Source organism: Netta rufina (assembly GCF_964035555.1).
Source record: "Netta rufina genome assembly, chromosome: 2".
Lineage (NCBI taxonomy): Eukaryota > Metazoa > Chordata > Aves > Anseriformes > Anatidae > Netta > Netta rufina.
Window position 1 is genome coordinate 3,990,372 of NC_140124.1, and position 20,385 is coordinate 4,010,756.

At 37.8% G+C, this 20,385-nt stretch overlaps 1 protein-coding gene across 3 annotated transcripts in view; it reads right to left on the reverse strand.

Annotated features, from left to right (window-relative positions):
- Positions 1-20,385, reverse strand: part of ADCYAP1R1 (ADCYAP receptor type I) — a gene marked incomplete at both ends in the record, with an annotated part of 104,378 nt that overhangs the window by 43,014 nt on the left and 40,979 nt on the right. For all 3 annotated transcript variants that reach the window (XM_084282319.1, XM_084282320.1, XM_084282318.1), the window contains one exon: positions 11,215-11,322. In XM_084282319.1, coding sequence (XP_084138445.1) covers positions 11,215-11,322 — 108 coding nt within the window. The remainder of the gene's footprint in view (positions 1-11,214; positions 11,323-20,385) is intronic.

Sequence of the window (20,385 nt, forward strand, 5' to 3'; positions counted from 1 at the left end):
GATCCAGCTGCTAGGTCTTAATAATCTCATTAGCAGAATCTGTAGGAAGTGGCATCCAGGCAAGGTTTTGGAGTGAGCGGACTTACAGGATCCCACACCTTTCCCTATGCTAAGTGCTTTCCTCCAGTGTTTCTGGGGGTTGCAGTCTCTCCGGTCTCATGCTCCATAGCCAATACTTTAAACTACAGTTTGGAATTCATTAGTTCACTTGGTATTAACTGCATAATGCCATTTTTCTGGTCAAAGTAGTTTGAGAACATAGGGCTTAATTCACTGAAGAATTAAGTGGTAGTGTTCTGCTATTGTTCTTTTAGCAAACATGAAAATTGAGACAGTGGAAAATTACAAGTAGATACCTTCTGCATCTTTGTTAACCACTAGCTTGTGCAAAACATTGCAGTAAAGATAGAGCTGACATACAAGCTCTTGTGTCCTGTACCCCATACATATTTTAGGGCACATGGTTTCATGGCAAGAAGGCGAGAAGACCCAGTGAAACATGTCTGGAGATCATGGGAGAATCCCAATGAGGTCACATGTGGAGAACATAAAGGCTGTTGTACTTAGGTATGGCAGAGGCAGAGCTGCTGTACAGATGTGATCAATAGCATGTAAGGGACATTATGACTTCTTTTCTTCCTCTTCCTTATCAAAGGCTATGAAACTATTGGTGGACTGAGGTCACCATGGCAACTGCTAGGCATCATTGAAACATTATGTGCATCCTTCCTATGAGGCTGCCTGTCACAGGAGTACCCATTAGAGTGCAGGATCTGCACAAATACTGTCATAGAGGCTCCTAGCTCAGAGAAGGGTCATATCTCAGAGAAAAACAGGTGTTTTTCAAGCAAGAAACAAAACAAACAAACAATATTGTCCAACGTACATTATCAGTTATGAATTAAGTCCCAGAGAAGAAATCATATTAGAACACTTGCTTAAAGGCAAGAGTGAATGTGTGCCCACCACACCTAAAATATTTCAATCAACTGGAATTCCTTTCTTAGTTATTTGAGTCAAAGGGAGAAACAACAACACAGCAGAGGCTGATGGTAAAAGCTGAGGCAGCTGTCCATGTTGCACCTACAGTGATACTCAGAGTATTAATTATCCTTTTCAAGTCCAAGTGTTCTCCACACTTCTCAGCAGCTCTCAACATGTTCCATCCTTGGATACTTCCCAGAAGAGCATAGTTTTTGAGTTCTCCAAGGCCAATTAGCTTTCTGATCACATTGCCAAAGGCCTTGAGTTGCGCTACAGATTTTTCCTGGTAACCACATAGGATGTCATCTTGTACTGGACCAAGAACTTGATATTTAACTGAATTGATCAGAAGAATTCAGAGCAATTGTTGCTCTTGATCATGTTCAGTGTTTGAGTATCGGGGACACAGAATCCTTTGTCCCCATAATTTGTTGGGAAAGGACAAAAATGTCATTTTTCTGGAAAAAAAAAAAAAAAAAGGTAGCCATGAAGCCTTAACTAGATGATTGGAAATGTAGATATGGCTATTAATCTTTGGTGGCAATATCGTCCTCCAATTTCCATTTGCATTGCGCATAGCCAAAATTTCCATTTGCATTTGCATGGCCTCGAGATTAACTCCCCTTGTCCTTATGGGGGACTTCAACTTGACGGATGTTAACTGGGAGTGCCACACGGCTGACACGAGCAAGTCCAGGAGGTTCATGAAGCACCTAGATGATAACTTCTTGGTGCAGGTGCTAACGGAGCCAACTAGGAAAGGAGCCCTCCTAGACCTGTTGCTAGAAAACAGAGAGGGTCTGGTGGGAGATGTGGTGATTGGTGGCCGCCTCGGTCATAGCGACCATGAAGTGGTTGAGTTCAAAATTTATGGTGACAGAAGGAAAAGTGCCACCAAAACCTCATCCCTAGATATGGGGAAAGCGGACTTCAGGCTGCTCAGGGAACTAGTCAGCAAGGTCCCCTGGGAAACTGCTCTTGAAGGCCTCGATGTCCACCAGTGCTGGTCACTCTTTAAGTGATGCCTCCTAGAAGCACAAGATCAGGCAATTCCTAAATATCGCAAGTCAGGCAGGCGGGGCAGGAGGCTGGCGTGGCTGACCAGGAACGTTCTAATGGAGATTAGGCGGAAACAGAGAGTGTTTCGCTACTGGAAGGAGGGCCAGGTGTCATGGAAAGAATACAGGGATGCTGTTCGTGTTTGTAGGGAGAAAGTTCGTGTGGCCAAAGCACAGCTAGAGTTGAAGCTGGCTGTGTCTGTGAGAGAAAATAAAAAGTTTTTTTTTAGATATATGAATGGAAAAAGGAGAACTAAAGAATACATAGGGCCGCTCCTTGATAGGGAAGGTCTCCTCACAGACAATGACATAGGCAAAGCAGAGACGCTTAACGCCTTCTTTGCCTCTGTCTTCAATGCCGATGATGGGCTTCGGGACCCAGGGTGCCCTGAGCTGGAGGACCGGGACGGTGGGGATGACAAACTCCCAACTGACCCTGAACGTGTGCGGGATTTGCTACTCCACCTGGATCCCTACAAGTCCATGGGTCTGGATGGGATTCATCCCCGGGTGCTGAAAGAGCTGGCAGACGTCATCGTGGAACCTCTTTCAATTATTTTTCAACGATCCTGGGAATTTGGAGAGGTCCCGGTAGACTGGAAGCTGGCAAATGTTGTGCCGATTTTCAAGAAGGGTCAGAAAGAAGACCCTAGCAATTACAGGCCTGTCAGTCTCACGTCAGTGCCTGGCAAAATCATGGAGAAGTTGGTTCTCGAACTTATTGAGGCGCACCTGGGGGACAAAGCAGTCATTGGTCCCAGCCAGCATGGGTTTGTGAAGGGTAGGTCCTGCCTAACTAACCTGATTTCCTTTTATGATAAGATCACCCGTATGGTGGACCAAGGGAAACCAGCTGATGTGATTTTTTTGGACTTCAGCAAGGCTTTTGACACGGTTTCCCATAGGATCCTACTGGACAAAATGTCCACCATACAGCTAAATAAAAACATTATACGATGGGTGAGCAATTGGCTAACGGGCAGGGCCCAAAGGGTTATGGTAAATGGGGCTGCGTCAGGCTGGCGGGCGGTCACCAGTGGGGTCCCTCAAGGCTCCATTTTAGGGCTGGTACTTTTCAATATTTTTATAAACGATCTGGATGTAGGAATAGAAGGTATTTTGAGCAAGTTTGCTGATGACACCAAACTTGGAGGAGTTGTGGACTCAAATGAGGGCGTAAAGGCCTTGCAGAGGGATCTGGACAGGTTGGAGAGCTGGGCGATCACCAACCGCATGAAGTTCAATAAGAGCAAGTGCCGGGTCCTGCACCTGGGACGAGGAAACCCCGGCTGCATGTACAGACTGGGCGATGAGACGCTGGAGAGCAGCCTAGAAGAGAGGGATCTGGGGGTCGTGGTAGACAGCAAGTTGAATATGAGCCAGCAGTGTGCCCTGGCAGCCAGGAGGGCCAACCGTGTCCTGGGGTGCATCAAGCACGACATCGCTAGTAGGTCAAGGGAGGTGATTGTCCCGCTCTACTCTGCACTGGTGTGGCCTCACCTTGAGTACTGTGTGCAGTTCTGGGCACCACAGTATAAAAAGGACATGAAACTGTTGGAGAGTGTCCAGAGGAGGGCTACGAAGATGGTGAAAGGCCTTGAGGGGAAGACGTACGAAGAACGGCTGAGGTCACTGGGCCTGTTCAGCCTGGAGAAGAGGAGGCTGAGGGGAGACCTCATCACAGTCTACAACTTCCTCGTAAGGGGGTGTGGAGAGGCAGGAGACTTTTTCTCCATTAACACCAGTGACAGGACCCGCGGGAACGGGGTTAAGCTGAGGCAGGGGAAATTTAGGCTTGACGTCAGGAGGGGGTTCTTCACAGAGAGGGTGGTTGCACACTGGAACAGGCTCCCCAGGGAAGTGGTCACTGCACCGAGCCTGTCTGAATTTAAGAAGAGATTGGACTGTGCACTTAGTCACATGGTCTGAACTTTTGGGTAGACCTGTGCGGTGTCAAGAGTTGGACTTGATGATCCTTAAGGGTCCGTTCCAACTCAGGATATTCTATGATTCTATGATTCTATGATAGACTATGATGCTGTGGCAGAGGAGGCATGTTTAATTATAGCTTGTCCTCCTTGCTTTGGAAAAACTGAAGTAATTCCATGGCTTTAATGCCTGTGGAAAACCTAGAGAGGGAAACAAGTAGGAAAGGATTTGCTATCTAGTAAGTGCTATCTAGGACTTTCTGAACACTAAGCAACAATAACATATGTACAATCTGCAGACGGCTTTGAAAGCTGTCCCAGGGCATTAGCTAGTACCTATCTAACTATTTATCTATCTATCTTAAATATACAGGTTTATATATACGTATATATATACATAAATAAACAGCTACCTTTGCATTGAACTTCCTTCTGACTGTTACATAGGATCTCAAATAAAGTGAAGTATAAGGCATACACAGAGTCCTGGACTCTTCAAAGACTAATTAAGCGCTGATGGTTTATTATTATTCCTGAGACAGAAACACTATGGGATGATCTATGTCTGATTTTCAGAGAATGCTCCCTGCTTCCAGTCTATTTTTCCCCTGTTCTTCATGCAGGATGCTGAAATACCCACCAGGGGTGAGATATTTGAACAGAAAATCTAGACCTCTGCATTGAACTTTTGCCTTGCCTATTTGACTGGCAAACACAATTTCCAATTTCAGGCTGCTGCAATGCTGACTTTAATTTTAGTTAGTAGAAAAAAAGTAAAATAAAATCCTCTGTCTTCTATTTCAGTAGAAAATAAGTGCACAATATTTTCAGATGCATTTTATTTGTTAGAAGGCCTTTGATCTTTAAGAATCAGTTTTTCTTTGTGTTTATATATGAAAAAAAAAAAGGCCAAACTAATACCAGATGACTTAAAAATATTCAGAACAGCTTTCACCTTGAGAAGACAACAAATCTTTATTTGCTTTCACCTGGTTTGGGAGTTAAATACCATTTTCACAGTAATATGCAGTCAGCAATTAAAGGCTTTTCTGCCAGGACTATTTCCCCAGAAGTGACACAGGGCTTTCCACATGTGCATGTGTAATATCAATTCCCCTCTCATTAACTTGTGTCTTATCATCCAGTTTTGTTTGATTAGGGGTAACATTCAAACTCAAACAGGAGAAAAAAGACAAGGACGATTTACCAAATTCAGTTAACCCTGAATTCATAAATCCAACGTTGCATCCCTAGTGCAGAATATATGAGGCTTGGTGTTTCTGCCAAAAGTACTTGAGTGACTCTCAGTATTTCTAATGAGATCTGTAATAGACTGATTTTCAATAGACAAGGATTTTCAATCCTTGTTCTCAGGGACAATAAATGTTAGTGGCTAGCACTGAAGACATGACTGAGTACTGTGTCCAGTTCTGGGCTCCCCAGTACAAGAAAGACAGGGATCTCCTGGAAAGAGTCCAGCAGAGGGCCACAAAGATGATATGGGGTCTGGAGCATCTTCCCTATGAGGAAAGGCTGAGAGACCTGGGTCTGTTCAGCCTGGAGAAAAGAAGACTGAGGGGGGATCTTATCAATGTTTATAAATATCTTAAGAGTGGGAGACAGAGGGATTTGGCCAACCTCTTTTCAGTAGTTTGTGGGGACAGGACAAGGGGTAATGGTCACAAAATTGAGCACAGGAAGTTCCACACCAACATGCAAAAGAACTTCTTCGCAGTGAGGGTGACAGAGCACTGGAACAGGCTGCCCAGGAAGGTTGTGGAGTTTCCTTCTCTGGAGATATTCAAGGCCCATCTGGACGCCTACCTGGGCAGCCTGCTCTAAGGAACCTGGTTTGGCAGGTGTGCTGGACCCAGTGATCTTTCTCGAGGTCCCTTCCAATCCCTATAATTCTGTGATTCTGTGACTATCAGAGCAGCAGCAAGCCAAACAAATATTTTGGTTCAAAAACATGAGAACGGAATAATATTCTCTCTTAAGCTCTACAACATCATGATGCATTCTTTATTCCACTGAATTTTAATTAGACCCCTTAATCCTGGTACCAGCATGGGATATGTTTTGTGCATTTATTAAAAATTAGGTATATTTTCTCTGTTTTACATAGTAAACTATGTTTACTATGACTTTGCAGTCATGCTTTTTTTTTTTTTTTTTTTTTTTTTTGGGTGCAGCAGGCATTGTCCTATACTGAGTACTGGATAAACATTCTGAATAGCTGGAAGATTCAGTAAGAGCTAATCATATTTATTATTTGGATTGGTGAAAGAAGACAGTTTCTCAATGCAGAGCATATGGCAATGCTCAGAAAGTGCTTATTATCATTTGTATTAGTTTTTACTGCAAATAAAATATCTAAATATATGCTCATTTCTGATCTGGTTACTGGGTTTCTCTCAATGACCCCTTTGAGAAATTTGGCTTTATAAATTTTATTACTACAGAGTATCTCAGCTGTGCAAAGAAAGAAAAGCTTTTGGCATCTGTAGATTTCCTCTGCTAGACTTATCATCACTGTCCACCACAATAAAAATAAAAATAAATAAATAAATAAAACATAACAGTTTATATCCATGAATGCAGATAACTATGCTGGGGACATGTGTAAGTCTTGCTATGTCATATTGAAATGCAACTTCACAGATTACCATGTTGTTTTTTGTTTTGTTTTGTTTTGTTTTGGTGTGTTTTTTTTTGTTTGGTTGGTTGGTTGGTTTGGTTTGATTTGTTTCTTTCAATGCAAAGATAACTTTGAATGCTTTAAATTTCCTCTGTGCTAGAGGGGTTGTCTCTGGAGTTGGTACTTGGAAGGCACTGGAGAAAACATAATTTACAAAAGCAATATCATGGAAATTATGTCTTCCAGTGAAAATAACACTGTGAATTGATAGAAGAAATGAATTTGGAAGAGAAAAAATAACAAACCAACCAACCAAACATCAACATTTAGGAATCCTCCAGAACAAAACCCACTGTAAATCCTTAACCTACTAGCTTAAAAAAGGCTGAGGAACTACTGTGCCTTTTTCAGGTGGAGAGATTTTGAGAGTAATCTTTTTGTTCACAATCTGCATCTGAAAAAAAATGAAAAATTCTGATGATTTTAGGGGAGCAGAGAGGTGAAATAAAAATTTAAAAGGAAGGGTCATTATATATCATGAGATTTGCAAAAGTTTTTAACATTGGGATTTCTGTATGATGTTAACAGCAATTCAGATGTTACTGCTCAGTCCAATTACAATGAAGGTCAGAACAGAGTATATTTTCAAATTCTGAACAGCAAGAGATGATATTTTTAACTGGATCCTCTGAATCATTTTTCAACAAAGCATCTCTATGGATGATGGAATTAAATTAGTTAATTTTTATTTTTAGACTCCATTTCTTTTTCATTTTACTGCATGTGGAAATCAGACATCCAAGTCAAGACAGCCAAATTCCTTTCTGAAATTCATCAAACAAACAAGACTTTTCCAGTGGCTTCATTCATCTCAAGATAAGCATTTGAGATAGGTCAGAGGAAACATCTACAAGTACGTATTGCTTTCCGTTCATTGAACCAGAAATCCATGTTCCCTGTTTAGACATACACAAATAACTTTTGATATCCAAAACCAAAAGAATTAAATTCCTCCCACTCTTTAAAATTAATATTTTCCCATATGGTTTCCCTGCTGTCATCCAAGCAACTGTAACTACAGGTGCTTTGGGGCTTCATAAGACAAGTATTTTTAATGTATAAATTAAAGTTATTGCTACTATTTGTAAAAACATAAAAAAACATTTTTTGTCATATAAAAACCTTGTTGGATTAAGAATGAGTATGTTATTAATAGATTTTATTGGCACTGCCTAGCTTACTTACATAATCTAGAAACATTGAAGCAGCCAGAGAATACTATAACAATCTATAAAATGTGATTAGCCATGTCTTGGAAACATTTTAGTTATCTAATAATCCTTTATTTAAGGAACCTCCATAAAATGTGACTTTTTTCATTAAGCGCTCCTTGAAGCAAATATACTTGGCTAATTAAAATTAGCAGTAATGATACTGAAAGCCCATGCTGATTCACCCAAGAGAGTGATTATGGATGTAGATATTTCCACCTTGGGGTCACTAGTGCAAATCCAGTCAGGCCTGCAGAGGTTTCAAACTACTCCAGATTAAATGTTTATTTGTTTATATAATGAATTATGAATCTCGGTTTTGTTTCTACTGAACAGATGTCCAAAAACCCTCAAACCCACCACTACAAGTGGTAACAGCTGTCACTTTTATTAGTGGTCCCTTAAGGAGATAAAGAAAGAAGACATATATTTACACTGGACTGACTACTTTTCCCTTAGGGTCATACTATCACCCTGTTAGAGGCCAAATGTGAAGTACAATATACAAACCAGGCTGTAAATCCTAGGCAAATATTAAAAAATCTTATTTCATATATCTAATTTATATTTTTTGTTATGGTAGAGCATTTCATTTTTATATAAAGAAATATTTTTATTTTTCTAAAATGTATATTACTTTTAAATATATATATATATTTAAATATATATATATATGTTTTATATATAACAGGAGAAGATTTATATATATACAGGAGAAGACTTTCCAGTTAAAAGGTTAGTTATGTGATGGAATAGATAACACTGAGCTGACGCTGACTTTGAGGAGGGAGACAGATTAGACAGACTAGATGGTTTCTGAGAAGCACTGAGAGCACCATAATTACTCCATAAACGAGGGCACCATAGAAAAGAAATTTCATCAATAAAAGTGAGAAGGCACTATTTTTGTGGGGGATAAAAGGAGGAGCATTTGAGATATTCCTTGAAATAAAAAAGAACAGTAAAAAGGTCTGCTGCAGAGGTTTGTTGACAGATGGTCAGAGATTGTCTAAGATTTCCTAGACTTTAAATGCACACTCTATGTGCATCTGGAGATGTGTATGGAGAGACATCACTCTGTATGGACAATCAAACTAGTAATATCTGAGCATTGCGTAAAATAAATAACAATAAATAAATAATAATAATAATAATTAATAAATAAAAAAGAGACAAAGAGAGGGGGAGAAAATTTGAAAATTTCTGCCTATGTTACCATGCTTATATTGAGGATATGGAGGGGAAGCAGATTAAAAGCCACCTAACAGAAATTTGGAGAGGTACTGCCTTGAGCAGCAGGCCTCCTGCAGTTATATCAGAAGATAACAGTAGATCAGCCATCTGTTGATGCACAATAAACAACATAAACGTATTTTGTCTGCAGGCTGCAAACATCACTGATAACTGGACAGCAAAAACTTCTGGCTGATTGTGTATCCTGCTCAAAGGATGACCAGAACTGGTTTGACTGTCAGGTTGAATGACAAAAATTGATGACAAAATTATGAAGAACTAAAAACCAAACAAACAAAAAGCATACATACAAAAACAAAAAACCAACCCTGGAATATGGAAGAATATTGCCTTTCCCATGCTAGATACAAAACCTCATGAATACTTGTGTGTGTTTTTTTTTTTTTGTTATGGTTGACTATGACAGTTCAGTAAGTATCATTGTACCCACTGAATCAATACTGGACCAATATTGAAGCAGTAAAGATTATGTTTAATTATCTTTGTTAATAATTGAAGCACATAATATTATAGTAATAACTTTATTTATCTATTTTATAATTTAAAGAGGGATTTATATTTCTTCCTTCAAAAATTAGGTGCCTTGTTTATGTGAGTTGTCTTTAGTATTTGCTGGATAATGAGAGATATCTCCAAAGGGTGATTTACCTCGTGTTTCTTGAAATGACATACATTGTCTTCTGTTGGTCTTTTTTTTCCTTATTTTCTTTCAATTAATTAAAGATGGAGTCCAGTGAACTAATCTAGAGAAGACATTTGAATTTCATATGGATATTTTTACTGAGGTGGTGATCACTCTTACATTCCTCTCCAATTCACAAGAGTATTGACATTTGCTTCTGTGTCTAGATGAGTTCAAATGGTTGTATTTAAAGGTGGGGATTTCCTCAGTTCTGGAGCTGTGTATGAAACACTAACTGTCTCCCCAAAATTATGCTCTGCATTTAGGAACACTGAGAAGGTGAATTTTGTACTCGACATTATATATGAATAATTCGTTGGCAAAATAATCTTTGGGAAGAAGGATCCCAGAGGGAAAATGGTGAACCTTTACTTCAATGGAAGGTGCTAATGAAGTAATTCATGCTAAGCTAGATGGGTGCTGGGGTGAGATGGAAAAAACTATGACCGACAAAGTCTTGTTAGCTAACTCTGATAGTTGAATTTTGCCACCCTCAATCATTCACCTGGGAAGCTCATTTCATTGCATCATGAAAAAAATAATTTTAAAGAGATCGTCTAATAAATCTATAAACCTTCTGTGAACATCTTAATAGTTGTTTCCTCCTCTCCATACCCTCTCATTTTTACCCAGTAAATTTTCATGTATTTCAAAGTTAATATATACGTATGTGAATATATATATATACATATATACAGAAAAGATAAGATATACATATATAAGAAAAGATAAGGGGGTGTTGTTATCACACAAACAGTAGCTTGAACAGACTCACCATTAAAATACACTAAATAATATTAATAATAAGTAAATACTATTGCTACTAATAACATAGGTTTCCATATTAATAGCACCTAGTTGGGCAGCAGGGGCTGGGTTGCATATGGATTGAAGCCAAATGTCTGATAGGGTTCGGTTATCAAGCATGAGTTCATGAGGCTTTTGGTTCGAGCCTAAAGTAGTTGGGAAAAGAGAGCAAAGAGAAAAAGGAAACAGCCTGGATGGCCATAAGCAGTACATTCTGCAAGACGAGGGACAACTCTGACAGGAAGCAATGCATGCTGGAAGCAGAAATATTTCATTTCACCACATTGCAACCTGGGCAAGTTTCTAATCTTTTATTTACTTTTGTTTGCTTGCTTGGTTGCTGGTGTCAGTTGCAAGGGGCAGTAGGATGCTGACATCTCATTTCTACAGACCATAAAATCACATGATGGAGCTTCTGCATCTCTTGCATAACACACATATCCCATTTTTCTACTGCATGCTTTTGAACTGAAACTCAACCAACCCTAGGCCACTGAAGAGTTTTTGTTTTCCCTTTAAATTGAGCGGTTAAGTCAGATTTTATAGTCATGCTGGCCATGCAAAGGCAAAGAACATGGAGAAAATACTTTACCATCTTCAGAGATGATAAATCTGAACAATGCAGGACACTTGACAAAGACAATTTCACCCACACTTGCAGGTTTCCAGCATGTAATATTGTCCCACATTCCTGGGCAACCTATAGAAGAGAAGTAAAGATACATTATGGTGCAAATCCACATTATTATTGTTATTTTTTTAAAAAACAATTATCGTAGTTTATTGTTGGTTCTTCTTCTATCCACAAATGTGTGCTTGGTTAGAATGATAAATATTTTTTTTCTCAGTTTTCCCTGGAAAAGAATAATTTGTATTGAAGCATAAGTATGATATAGTTGTGTGGTTCTATAATGGACAGACTCTAACCTGGCAGAACAATGTCATTTCTTAGTCCCAATTAAATCATTCCAGTGTAAGTCAGGAATGAATTTTCCCTTGAGCATGGAATCTACCACCTTTTAGCTGTCTCTCAATAGTGTTTTGTTAAATCTGTATTGTCTCTCAATAGTGTTTTGTTAAATAGGATGTGTGGATCCTATTTTCAATTTCAAGACCATGACTTTCTGAAGACTCTAATCTTTGTCAAAGGTTGGATACTGGCACTTTGGGGAATTTAACTCAGGAAGGTGACTGGAAACTGAAAAACACATTTTGCTTCCTCCTAAAACTGCTTTTTGTGTATATGTGAGGGAAGCTGATCTCTTCCATGTTGTTCGTTCTCTCAAAAAAATATTGGGTTTAGAAGTAAAAATTACTCCATTAGTAAAGACCCATCATAACATCATCCACTGTTTTTTCAGCACTCTGCTCTAGAACGTATAAACTCAAAATATCAAAAGGACAATTTTACCTGTAGTGATTTCTTGCTAAAGGCAGAATCAGGCCCTTAACAAGCATTGAGGGAGAAAGCCTTGAATTAAAGAACTGAGTGGTGAATAACTGACCTCCTACTAAAAGATTGTGCCTTGTATTTCTAACCTGAAAATTTCTATTTCAAATTTCCAGTCATTATATAGATCTGGCTCTATTTCGGTTCTCTATTCCTTAGGTCAGGAACTAGGTGAAAGCTTCCCACTGTTTCCTACCTGCTCACACACGTAGGTTTTAATCTTACCAGAAACAAAACACGGACATACCTGACATAAAGGCAAAACACAGTCAGAACAAGAAGCATGCAGAAATAGGAGGTGATGAGATTGGGGATGGGAGGTTTCATCTTTTAGGACATAGGAAGAAGTCAGGTCTTATGCATCAGAAACATGACAGATTATGACGGGTTTTCAAGAAGCACCTTTCTATGCATGACTCCTGTAAACCTGAAGTCACCATCTTAGAAGCTCATAAACCTAAAAACTTACACGGTATACAGAAAAACTCAGAAATATCTCTCAAATTTCCTACTAATGTACAAATAATGACTTAGTGAAGGAATTTCAAATGGTGATCATCAGCTACCTCAGCAGGAGAATAAAGAAAGACCAAATCTAAATGTCCCCATGACTTCTTTGCATTTGATGTTGAAGTCAAGCACATAATCTTATCAACTGTTAAAAGCTGCAAGTGCCACACTTTTCTAAGTGGTTTTCTGTTGATATACTTTCTCTTTGACTATGTGCCAGGGAAAATAAGATCTTCAATAAAAGCAGATAATACTTCAAAGTGTCATACTTTCAGACTAGGAGAAGTACAGTATCATGAGGGTTGGCTGATCAACTGCTTTACATAGCTTGGACTTTATCAACTTGTGTGATAGTATGAGATAGATAGACAGCAGTGGAGGATGTATTTTCACAGGAATGGGTTTTGTAAATTTTTTCTATCAGCTTCAGTGGCAGGGAGTCAAGTCCTATGTTCTCTCATGAAATATAAGCCAGATACTACCATGTGTGGTAAATAAGACAGTTATGAGTTTGAAGAATTAGGTCAGTGTCAAACGACAATGTTATAAGGACTCCATATTATAAGCATTTGATAATCTTTCTTTCAAATTACAGGATGTAGCATCAGATTACATAAATTATTAAAAAAAAAAAAAGTTACCATATAACATTCTGATTCTGTTATCTAAAAATCTTTCAGCTTTTCCAGACCCCCCAGAATATTACTAGAAAATTGGTCATTAAATCACCACAGGAGTTGGGAAAAGAAAAAAAAAAAAAAAAAAAAAAAAAAAAGAGAATACATTTCCTTCTCCTCATCCCTTTCTTTCACTCATACGCTAGGTTGTTTCCTTCACCAGATGAAGATCTCATTGTATGAATACTGTGATTGAATTGAATATCTCCAAAAGAATTGAAGACGGGGTTTTGAAAAGTTCACTGGTATGGTCAGTGTACTAAAGATGGAAATCAAGATCAAATTGAGCACTATTAGATTTTACTGTCTTTGATAGCTACTGTTTGTCCGCACAGGAGAAACTGTATTTACCTTCTAAATCTGAAGATGCCTAGTAATAGGTTTATAGTTCACTAATGAATGGCAATCTGTTCAAAAGCATAGCACATGTAAATATCCATTTCAATGAGACATTTACTTACAGGAGGTGTTAGAAACAATCAAAGTAGCTAATAAGATCTTCTGATAACCACCTGCTAGCCTTGCTCACTTAAATTAAATGGCTTTGGTAGAAACAGGGAAAGCTTTCTTATTTTTTATTATTACTTTAACATCAGTTGTCTTCTAAACTCTGGGATAGCAATAGATACTACAAACCAACCTAGAGAAATGTGTGGAAATCATCATACTGCAGAAAAGATAGGGAAGAAAATGAACAAATATTTCATAGCACTATGTATCAAATTCAGTTATACTAGATGTTTGTTATTTTCATATTACCATGCATAGCTAAAAATAGCCTCATTTAAAAGGCTATAAGTTTGTTGTGCTAGAAAAGACTGATGTGCTGACATTGAAAGAGAAGGGAAAGAAGCAAAGAGTAGTCAAATACTTTGACCAAGTTACTAAAATAGATGAGTGATGAAGATTGGAAAGAATTCATTAAGAAAGTTGCCTGATCCTGTCTGGAAAAATTGTATTGGAAAACAAAAATTTAAAAAAGCAAAGAAAAAAATGACAAAAAATTCAATGTAATACAAGACAGTGTGGACAATCCCCTTACATTTATAAACCATGGTACAGACACAAGCTCCTGCTGGGTGAAATCTGCCCATGGAAATCAATGTGACTTGAGTGTGAAACTGCACAGCAGGGTTCTTCACTGGCACTGATGGTATGTCTCCATTGCCATGTGATGTAGGCATACATGAGCTCACTTTCAAAAAGGTGGCTTAGACACTGTAAGAGGAACATGCATCTTCAAGAGGGCAATTTTCCTGTTTCTTAGCATGTTAGGAATAAAAAACATCAGCAAATAATTTTAAAGAAAAAGATTTAGTGTGTGCCAGGAAAAAAAGAAGGGGAAGAGGAAGGGGAAGAGGAAGGGGAAGGGGAAGAGGAAGGGAAAAGGGGAAGGTGAGGGGGAAAGGGGAGGGAAAAGGGGAAGGGGAAGAGGAAAGGGAGAGGGAGGGGGAGGGAAGGGGGAAGGAAATGTTCCTTAAACTTTGTTCCATTCATCTCAGCTAGCTGAAGTGATGCAAAGCTTGGAATCTGACCTTGGGAAGCTACTTAAATCCTCTTCATAACATGAGCAGAAGAGTGTTTCTTCTTATTTAGTTAGCTACCTTCTCTTCAATGAGATATCTCACCCTTTGGGAGCCCCATTTGTCAATGACTTTTGGAGAAATGCAAAGTAGTTAATTTAACTACAGGATTAGTCATGATTGATTTAATTTCAGATGGCTAAGACTTACCTATGTAACCTTACTCAGCTAAGTGAAGTTTCTTCTGTAGTCCATGGAGAGACATTTTTCAGATAGGGATAACCCCGTTTTAACATGGCAGTGGTGATGAATCGCTCTGTAAGTGTACTTCCTTCTCTCCACTGATTACATTCAGTAGAATGAGTATAAGAATTCTTATCCTAAACATCTGCCTATTGAATATCTGAAGCGTATATTCCCCATAGGGTTTATGTGGTCTTTTGCATTACACATGAACCAATAGCCTTCTGGGCACAGAGCTGACCAGTAGCAATGCAGCCTTAGCCACTATCCTGCCCTGAGTGAAGGAGTCTTGCTGAAGGCTGAAACATGATACTGCAGGCTGTGAATGGTGCCAGCATATTTATATAGCTCCCAAGCAACTCAAACCGCAGGCAAACCACAGTGGCTGCTTATGGAAAACCACTTGGTCAGTCTGTACATCCTAATCTCAAGATTCTGCTTGTAAAAGTGTCAGGAAAAAAAAAAAAGTTTTTAACTGTAAGCTCCCTGTGGCAGTGTTCACCTTCTATTGTGACTGTTAAATATTGAAAAAGTGGGGTCCTGATTTCAGCTGAAGAACAATATGCATTCTATATAAATTTCATATGAAGCTCATGACAGCTAAGTTGCAATTCAATATTATTGAAATTGATGGTGATGCTTCACATTCCTAAGGATGGATTTGACTTGGCAACAACTGAAAAGTAATAGCTCCACAAGAGAAAAGCCAAATTTCATACCAAGGAGAAAACTGTGTATTTTTATCATTTGTAAGTCTTCAGATGTAATTTTAAGATTATGCCTAGCACTAAAACCATTCCAGTCATCTTCCCTCCTTGGAGGGTCACACAAGTCTTGTTCTTCTCCTTAGCTTTAAATTAAGCCTCTTGGAGCAAGATGTTTTCTCTCTACCTTGCTACTTCTGGCAGCTGAAATATTCTCTTCCTCACTGAAGTGTATGAACAAGAGACAGAAAATAAATAAATAAAATAAAAATTCCCAAGCTATTCTGACAGAATAGCAGTGACAAAGAGCTCTTCTGAAAATAGCTTGGCTTTCTTTATCTTCTTCCTCACCTCTGTCAAGAGCTCTTTACAGTCCCAGTTTTGATAGTGGCTAGATATAACAACTGTTTTCAGGCAGTCCTGTGGCTAAACTTCCCCAGTTTCAAGGAAAGGACCTTGCTTTAAATTGGCTGCCTGCTATCTTCATGCAACATGGAGCCACCGTTACCAGGACTGTGTGCAAACTGTTCTTTTTGCATACATCTGTGTCCTATGACCTCATGGCACCTCTTCTGCAATACTCTTATTCACACTCTGTATAGTTACATGCTCTTTATTGTATCTGCAATACCTCCCATTTCCTCATTCTTTCCCTAGTGCAACATAACTGCTCATTTCTGGCATTCATTTTTGGCAGGAGAAGGTGCAAATGCAGAGATGTGCCTTTGGATGGCAAGGCCTGTGTAGTAAATTACTGTGAAGTCGTTCACTCCTTTTAAAGTGGTTAAGTCAGTCTTACCTGGCCCCTCTCTGTGAAATTTGTGAAATTCTTTGTAATCAACACACCATTTTCACAAAACATAGGAATTTGCATCTCTGACACTACTACACCTCTGACAAATATTGCTGATTTATTCAGAGACCTTAAAATTGTTGGCTGAAGTGAGGGTGTGAAAAAAGGCATGACAAGACAATGGACTAAGGGGTTAATGGGCCAATACACAGACAAAAGGTAATAGATAACACATTTTCATAAATTTTGTTTAATTGGAATATTAAGAAAAAATGCAAATACATAAATATGATATTTCTATATTTTTTCACGTATGGAAATGAAGGCTTGAGGTGAAAGTCAGTCCATTTGGCTTACAATGTTCAGTTTTAGTTTCAGCTCTTTTTCTCATTTATTAGTTTAAAATGTCACATTCAAGGTCATATTGCCTTCAGAAAAGTAATATCAAAGAAAACATAATGTAACAAGCCAGTATATTAAACTGAATTATGTGATACACAATAACTTTTAAAGGGCATACTACATATAAAGCCCTTCAGAGAGAGGGGGAATATGAGATAGGTGCTTCCTGTTCTTTCATAAATCTAGGTAAATACCAAAACAAATAAAAGTTTAAGCAAGGCCTGGGTACGAGGCTTGGAGTTTCAAAGGTGATTGACATTTCAAAGTAGAATTACCTTATAGGAGCTCCTATTGCAGAAATGGTTTCTCTGCAGGTGTTTCAATTTAGGCAGCAAAATCATAACAGTCAGATTCAATAGTTTCTTTTTGAAAGCCCAGGACATAAGAAAGTAGAAAATAAAAAACAATGGAAATTCCAGAAAAAGCTACAAAACAGGGAAAAAATAGTAACAGAATATATCCTATGTTGGAAAAGAAAATACTTGATCATTTGCAACTTAAAAAAAAAAAAATAAAAAAATAAAAAGGTCATTCCTTCCTTAAAATGTCTTACATACAAAGCAGGAATGAAAGAAGCCCAGTAGAGAGAAACATTTTTTCCCCTTCCCAGTTACTATTTCTCATAGCTCCTGGCATTATTTGAACAGTGCTTATTGATATGCCATCTAAACCAGCTATTACACTAAGAATTTCTACCTTTATTCAAATTTTCCTACTGCTGCAGCAAGAAGCACCTTGTTTTGTCTATCATGGCACTCATTCACCTTTAAAATATAAATGTTAGATGTGTAAATATGGGTTATGTTCTTCTCAACTTCTTTTATAGCACATAAAAACAAAACAAAACAAAACAAAACAAAAACAAAACAAAAACAAAACAGAACAAAACAAAACAAACAAACAAAAAAGGGAAACCTCCTGAGGACACTGCTGTAGGGTTTCTAAGATAAATTATCTTCTGGAATGCCTATTTTCTGCTTCTGATTAGAACAGGCACCAGGAGAAAGACTAATTTTAGGCTTTAAAAGTCTGTATTCATAGCATAAGAATTCAACACTTATTGTTCAAGTCACTCATCTAGGGTTGCATAGGAAGAAAAATAAACTGTGGTCAAACCTACCAGCAGTTTGCCCACATTAACATTTTCCATTGCCTTTCTCTAGACAACTGCTGCTCCTGACATGCTTGTAAAGTTATGCAACACTGCTGCATTTTAAATCTATTTTTTTTAACGTTTCATTGTTTAATTTTAATATTTACAATCTTTTTTTAACTATTTTAAATCTATTGTTTATATAGTGATAACTGTATAAATTATAATAATATTTTCTACTGGTATGTCATTATCGGTAAAGTTAGTTGCTTTATAGGATGATATTTACAGAGATCTAAAAATTCCTGAGTGCAACACTGTTTTAAAATAAGTTATAAAAAATATTGGCTTAATTTATGAAACTAAACATTGGGGGAAAAAAATTATTTGATATACTTTAATTTTTATCTATTAAGTTAATTCTAGACTGTATTAAGAACTGGAAGTGAAATAAACAGAAAGAAAGGGCTTTCTTTGATTATAACCGTGGGTCTGTTATACTGAAGAAGAAAACAAAGAAAACAATGAGACAAAGATGGCAGGCTTTAGCTCACAAGAGATGAAGTACATATGCCTTGCATTTACCAAACCTAAATTGGGGTTTTCAGAACTAGAAAATTTTATTTATTTATTTATTATTTTTTTATTTTATTTTTATTTTTATTTTTATTTTTATTTTTATTTTTATTTTTATTTTTATTTTTTCTTCCTAGTATTCATCAGGGAGGTTTTCACCTGCTTTGGCTGTTCTGCATCACTCAAGCAGTTTGATTCACTTTCTTGATATATCTTAGGAGCAAGCTACTCAAATTATAAATCAGAACTCTATCCTTATTCTTACTATTTACGTAGGGAAACAAGTACATACAAATACACACACTAACCACTGTTTGACCATGATCTGTCTCAGAGGCGAAAAGAAAACCAAGATCTCTTCATTTGTCCAGCAATTCATCCATTAGAACTACTCTCCTCATGACAGTGAAAGATCTTGTCTATGTCTTGTCTCTATCTATAATCTTCTGTGAAATATATCTAAACAGGAAAGCCTAATGCCAAATTATTATTATTTTTCTTTGAACATTTTATACATGGCAAAGATCAGCCTTTAAATGACAGAAGCTATTGGACTTGATAATTCTTGTGGGTCCCTTCCAACCAGTATATTCTGATTCTCTGTTATTCTATGTTATCTACAATGAGAAAGATATAAAACTTATAAAACTATTTTCTTCATCTAAAGCTGTTTATTTCTTTTGATCACAGGATATTTATTCTAAGTTCATGCTTGTTACTTTTCTTGCATTGTTACCAGCCAAGAAAACCTCATCCAAGAAAATCTCAAAAATCCTTTAAGTGCTGCCAACCAATTGGCCTTAGGTGAGCTTTGGAGCATTTTAAAGGGAAACTTCCGTTTGGCAAAATCTTTGGAACATTTCTTCATCTAATTACACAGGGGAGTAAAAAGCCAATTATCTGGGAAATTGAGAGGTTTTATTTAACTTCCTTTAAAAGGAATTGGTTATTCATCTGTGAGAGTCACCATTTTGCTACTCTGGAGGCAGAAAAACTTTGTGAAATTAGTCAGAAAATTAGGAGATTTTATTCTAGTGCTGCTGGAGTACAGAATGAAACTTCCAAGTTGCCAAAACCTGACCCCGTGCCAAGATCACCAGCTGTGGATGATCTGGCATCACTCAGGGCATGTGTAATGTGAGATCATGGGTTACTGCTGGAGGCAGCCTTGCCTGGCAGCAGCTGGTACCCCTCGTTCCTTTTATTGCTGGTGGCAGCCAAAATGGCTATCATCGCCCTGCCCTACCACCACGCCATTCTGACTCACTTCCCTCCTTTCTTAGGAGAAGCAGAGATAATGCAGTTGTCTTTATCAACTCTGTCTTCCATTAATTTTCTAAGCTGAGAGAGAGGGGAAAAGACAGCCTATTCCACCAGTGCCTAGAAGGCTTTGTGTACATCACAGTGCTATTAATCTTAATCCCTAAGTCACTAGGATCAAAGTCATTTCTGGGAAAAAGATAGGAAAAATACTGGCTACAGAGTTAGACAAAGTTTGAGAAAGAAAACAAAGGAATAAGAACCAGAAAGGTGTGTTCTTCTATAAAGGAGAAGAACTCTGCTTCATCTATCTTCTTCTGTCAGATCCTCCCTAAATGTTTCATCTCTTTCACACATACAACCTGCCTAAAACTAATGATTAACTAAGGACAACAGGATGGAGCACTACAAACTGTTTCCTATCTTTTTGAAGTGTTTCAGTTAACAGTATTAACTAAGACTATTTTTGTCTGTGTTAGTGGAGGAGCTGGGTAGAAACATAGGTCTCTAAACTTTTTATTCAAAACATATG